This window comes from Arachis hypogaea, chromosome 18 (assembly GCF_003086295.3).
Source record: "Arachis hypogaea cultivar Tifrunner chromosome 18, arahy.Tifrunner.gnm2.J5K5, whole genome shotgun sequence".
Taxonomy (NCBI): domain Eukaryota; kingdom Viridiplantae; phylum Streptophyta; class Magnoliopsida; order Fabales; family Fabaceae; genus Arachis; species Arachis hypogaea.
The window spans coordinates 64965889-64971710 of NC_092053.1; the positions used below are offsets into that span (position 1 = coordinate 64965889).

The 5822-nt window shown below is 43.5% G+C and overlaps 1 protein-coding gene across 1 annotated transcript; it reads right to left on the minus strand.

Annotated features, from left to right (window-relative positions):
- Positions 1-2120: 2120 nt before the first annotated feature.
- On the minus strand, positions 2121-3924 carry LOC140181383 (uncharacterized). The gene is made up of 4 exons (XM_072224934.1): positions 3685-3924; positions 2866-3594; positions 2711-2764; positions 2121-2414 (listed from the first exon to the last, which is right to left on the minus strand). The coding sequence occupies exons 1-4, from the start codon at positions 3922-3924 to the stop codon at positions 2121-2123; spliced, it is 1317 nt and encodes a 438-aa protein (XP_072081035.1).
- Between the last annotated feature and the right edge of the window lie 1898 nt (positions 3925-5822).

A 5822-nucleotide genomic window follows, 5' to 3' on the forward strand; every position in this document is an offset into this window, starting at 1 on the left:
ATCTCTAATTTTCTTAACTTATTCTGTGGTTTCAGCTATCATCTCAAGCCCTAATAGACTTTTCTCCCCAGCTTCATACCAGCATAGCAGAGATTGATATTTCCTCCCATACAGAGCCTCAGACGGAGCCATCCCGATGCTCGCATGGTAGCTATTATTGTACGCAAACTTCACTAGCGGCATGTACCGATCCCAGCTCACCGGCTGGTCCAAAACACAAGCCATCAGCATGTCCTCTAGGGTCTGGATCGTCCTCTCAAACTGACCATCTATTTAAGGATGGTAAGATGTACTCAAGCTCAAATGGATTCCAAAAGCCTTCTGAAAGGCACCCCAGAACCTTGAAGTAAAACGGGTATCTCTGTCAGAAATTATAGTAGTAGGCACACCATGAAGCCTCACAATCTCCTTGATATACAGGCGCGCTAACTCCTCAGGAGTGTAGTTCATCCGAATGGGTAAAAAGTGAGCCAACTTTGTCAGTCGGTCCACAATTACCCAGACAACATCAAATCCAGTTCTAGTTCTCGGTAATCCTGACACAAAATCCATCGCAATGCTCTCCCATTTTCATTGTGGAATCTCCAAAGGCTGCAACGTCCCTGAAGGTCTCTGATGTTCAATCTTCACCTTTTGACAAGTTAAGCACTTTGAGACATACTCCGCCACATCATTCTTCATACCAGGCCACCAGAACATAGCCTTTAGATCATTGTACATCTTAGTACTCCCAGGGTGAATAGAAAATCCGCTTTTGTGCGCTTCCTTCAAGATATCTTGTCGCAAGGTCCCCACGTCCGGCACAATTATCCTACCCTTAAATCTCCATAGCCCATCTTGATCTTCTAACACTCTCCACTGCTTTTCTTGCTCAATAGCTGGCAACACCTTTGGTAACACCTCATCGTTTTGAAGAGCCTTCAGAAGTTTGGATTTGAAATTGCTTGAGATCTGTAATTGGCTCAAACACAGGATTCCAGACACTTCCTGAACACCAACCTTCAGACTCTCGAATGATCTAAGCAACTCCTCTTCTCGAAGCATCATCCAAGAAGGATACAATGATTTCTGACTCAGCGCATCCGCCACAACATTCGCCTTTCCCGGATGGTAATTCAATTCAAAGTCATAGTCCTTCAGTAACTCCATCCACCTCCTTTGCCGCATATTAAGCTCTTTCTGATCAAAGAGGTATTTCAAGCTCTTGTGATCAGAGAAAACTCGGAACTTAACCCCATAGAGGTAATGTCTCCACACCTTTAGCGCAAACACAACCGCAGCGAGTTCCAAGTTGTGTGTCGAATAATTAACTTTGTGAGGTCTCAGTTGTCGTGAGGCATAAGCCACCACATTTCGGTGCTGCATCAGCACGCACCCCAGGCCATTTAGTGAGGCATCACAATATACCTCAAATAGTTCATTCGGTTTAGGTAACACCAACATAGGCGCGGTAGTTAACTTTTATTTCAACGCATGAAAGCTCTCTTCACACTCAGAAGTCCAGACAAAAGGCGCGTCCTTGCGGGTTAACTTCGTCAATGGCAAAGCCAATTGCGAGAAACCTTTGATGAATCTCCGATAGTAGCCAGCTAATCCCAGAAAACTCCTTATCTCAGTAACTGAGGTCGGTGGCTTCCACTCTATCACTGCTTCCACCTTGGAAGGATCTACTGCTATTCCCTGTTTACTCACTACGTGACCCAGAAACTTCACCTCACTCTTCTAGAACTCGCACTTTGATAGTTTCTCATAGAGTTTCTTTTCCTTTAGTATCTGCAACACGGTCCTCAAGTGTTCTGCATGCTCTTCTTCAGTCTTGGAATAAACCAGTATGTCATCAATGAAGACAACAACAAATTTATCCAAAAACGGACGGAAAATTCTATTCATATAATCCATAAACACTGTAGGAGCATTTGTCAGCCCAAAAGACAATACAGTGTACTCGTAATGACCGTAATGAGTCCTGAAAGCGGTCTTAGGGATGTCCTCCTCTCTCACCCTTATCTGGTGATAACCGGATCGCAAGTCGATCTTGGAGAAAACTCCGGCTCCTTGTAACTGATCCATAAGATCGTCAATCCTTGGCAGTGGGTACTTATTCTTGATTGTGACCTTGTTCAGTTGCCTGTAATCCACACAAAGCCGCATACTCCATCTTTCTTCTGCACCAATAACACCGGCGCTCCCCACGGAGAAACACTTGGGCGAATAAGGTTCTTACCCAACAAATCCTCTAGCTGAGACAAAAGCTCAGCCATTTCTAAAGGTGACATTCGGTAAGGGGCAATCGAGATTGGCCCCGTTCCAGGTACGAACTCAATAGCAAACTCAAGCTCTCGGTTAGGTGGGAATTCATCTATATCGTCGGGAAATAGCCCCGAAAACTCACGCACAACCAAAATCTGCTCAAGCTTTGCTCATCACCCGAGAGTCTCACGGTTAACAACAAAATACCCTGACATTTGGCCCCAGAGCAATTCACTACCATAGAATTCAAGTAATAGTTATTTACCACCACCGGCCCTTCTGTATCTTCCAGCATGAAGTACACTAATTTTGCGGAACATTCGAGTAGAACATGGTTCTTAGATAACCAGTCCAACCCCAATATAAGATCAAGACCGATCATCGGCAGACAAATTAAATCATGTATGAAATCACGCTGCTTGACCCTAAACGAAACTTGTGGACATCCTAGCCTAGTTACCATGGCTTCATAGGTGGCATTATACACCTTCAGGTCATAACCTAAAACCACAATCTTCAATCATAACTCACTAGCCTTCTAATATGAAATGAATGAATGCGATGCTCCAGAATCAAACAAGGCATTTAAAATCTGACCAGCCATTTCACATTTACCTCGGATAAGGGCCTCGGACCCCTCGGCACCCACAGCTGAAGTAGTAAACACCCGACTAGGCTGTTGTGCTCTCCCAGCACCTTGTCTCTGGTTTTCTGGACAGTTGGAGGCTTTATGCCCCGGCTTACCACCTGAGTAGCATAATCCCCATCTAGCCTTGCACGGAACACTAGGATGGTAACTCCACATTTGGTACAAGCCTGCTCATTCAGAGGCTGCTTCCCAAATCTCCTCCCCGAAGCATTGTTGTTGTTATTGTTAGGACTTCTGAAACTGTTCTGACCCTGAGCCCTCTGTGGTACAAAGCCTCCCCGCTTGAAAGGCGGACCTCTAGGAGCAAAACCCTTCCCTCGGTTCTGTGGGAATGGTCCCCTCTGACTCCCTCTCTCAGCAGCTGCCTTCTTCACACACTCTTCGGCAACTCTGCTCTTGTTTACCAACTCGGAAAAAGTCTTGATCTCTATAGGCCCCACTGAACAGTAGATGTCGCTTCGGAGCCCTCCTTCATACTTGATACATTTCCACTCCTTGAAGTCTCCCGAAGCTCCTTGACACATGCGGGAAAATCTGAACAGCTCTTCAAACTTGTCTGTGTACTCAGATACAAACATAGTTCCCTGCTTCAGCTGCAGTAACTCTAGTTCCTTGGCCGTCCTAGTAGAGTTCGAAAAGTATTTCTTGTAGAATTCTTCCTGGAAGGCATCCCAGGTGATAGGGTCATCACCCTGCTGTATGAGACGTCAGGTACCATGCCACCAATGCGACGCTTCCCCAGTGAGTAGATAAGTAGCAAACTCGATGCACTGCTCTTCGGATACCAACTGTGCTTGTAGTGCTCGCTCCATAGCTTGAAACCAAGTGTTGGCTTCGGTTGGATTGGTAGTTCCCTTGAACTTTGGCAGATTGACCTTTAAGAAGGTCGCCAATGTCATTGGACCTTGAGTCCTGTTTCTGCCATTTCCCCCACTGTGATTATTGTTGTTCATCTGCTGCCCAAGTGCCTCAGCAGTGGCCTGCATAGCAGTAGCCATGTTCTGCAATGTGGCCATGAAGTTCATAGTGTCATTCGGGTTGGTTTCCAGCCCTTGAGTACCGGCACGTCCTCTCCCACGGCCTCAACCACATCCACGAGGCGCCATCTGGTTCCTATACACACCAAACAATCGATATCAAATTGATCAGTCTCAATATCGGAAGTCTAGTGCTTCAAAGTCCCAAATGTATGCTCATGAACGTTTATGCCAGTTATATCAGTCAGATATCCTAATAGCACATAAACACAAACACAGAGAATGCACAAAAGCATAGTCAGTCCGTCCCTCAGGCTCTATAGAAACGAACTGCTCTGATACCATAATGTAACACCCTACCACACAGAGTCTTATGCTTAAGTCATAAAACAGAGGTGGCGAGGTGTTACGACCTCTAAAAATAAAATTTAGTGCATGTAGTATTGCAAGAATGTTCATAACTAGGAGCCTTTGAAGAAAAAGGGATAAATCAAAACCGTTAAATCGAAAAGCGCAACACTCTGATCGATAACGTAAACGAATAGATAGAGAGCAAGCTGACGCTAAGAGATATACAAAGGAGTGCCAAAATACATATATCAAGACTCCGGACTCAGCTTGCAAAGGTAACCGGTCCGAGCATATCAGTATACATACATACATATATATATATATATATATATATATATATATATATATATATATATATATATATATATATATATATAAGGGAATTACCCAATAACAACCCCAAAAGACAAAATACAAAACCTGCTTCTCCAAAATACCCTCTAAGAGAAGTTAATACAAAATACATATACAGTGGAGAATATAAGCATCTAAACAAGTATATAAGATCAAAATAAAATCCCGAAAAGCTAAAGATCTCCGCCAAAAGGAAGTCTCCAGCATGCCTCAGCGAGGAGCCTCACGTCCTGCATCTGAAAACCACAAAATCCACATGGGTGAGAACCGGAGGTTCTCATCATGGTAAAAGTGCCCAAATATCTAACATGTAATGTCTTGGGAAAGCCGAAGGCAATCCTAGAACTTCAAGATTAAAATCAAAGTGTATAAATACAACTAAACCATAAGCAGTAAAAACAGGCGACTAACTTAAGGATCTTCAGGCTAACTAGATATCCGCTTTCCAAATTCTGCAAACCTCCCAACCGCCAATAGTAATAGAGATGCAAGCACAAATATATCAAACAAAGAGATGCACAAGTAGGAAGCAGATAAGACAATTAGGCAATTAGCAAGTAATGATGAAGTCAATTAGGCAATCTAGACAATTCACATATAATGCATATGATGCATGCCTGCCCTAGTGGCTGATGAGTCTCATTTGTCAGTTATAAAGCCAACGCGACAAGTCCTGGTAGCTAACCATTGGAATGTCCCTCTATCGTGCATCCCCAACTTGAGTTATTCTCAATACAAATTATAATTTCATATATATCCAACACCCTCACTGGTGTATATTGATGCCAAGGCATCTTAGTCTAGTTTTACTAGTCTTTTTCCTTTGTTTCTAATAGGTTTTATACACTTTCTTGAGTTACAAGTAAGCCATTTGGGTGGAAATTCATGTGTATTTGGATTTAATCAACCATGAGTAAATTGATGCATTTTCACGAGGTTTTGTGCTATAATTGCTTATATGTCAAGGATGATAATAAGTCTCATGATTTTAGCATAGCTTTGATGCATTTGTTGATTGATGACAGGTGACAAAAGGCTTGGAGGAAGGTTGAAGAAAAGGGATGGCAGAAGACAGCAAAACCACCCTGGGGGAAGCTCAAGTTTGTGCCAATGTTTGCCTCAAACTTGAGGTCAAACGTTGGCTTAAGAAAGAATCCAGGAGGTGCCAAAGTTTGCGCCAACATTTGTCTCAAACTTGAGGTCAAACGTTCGCACAATTACTACCAGGGGAGGAGCAACGG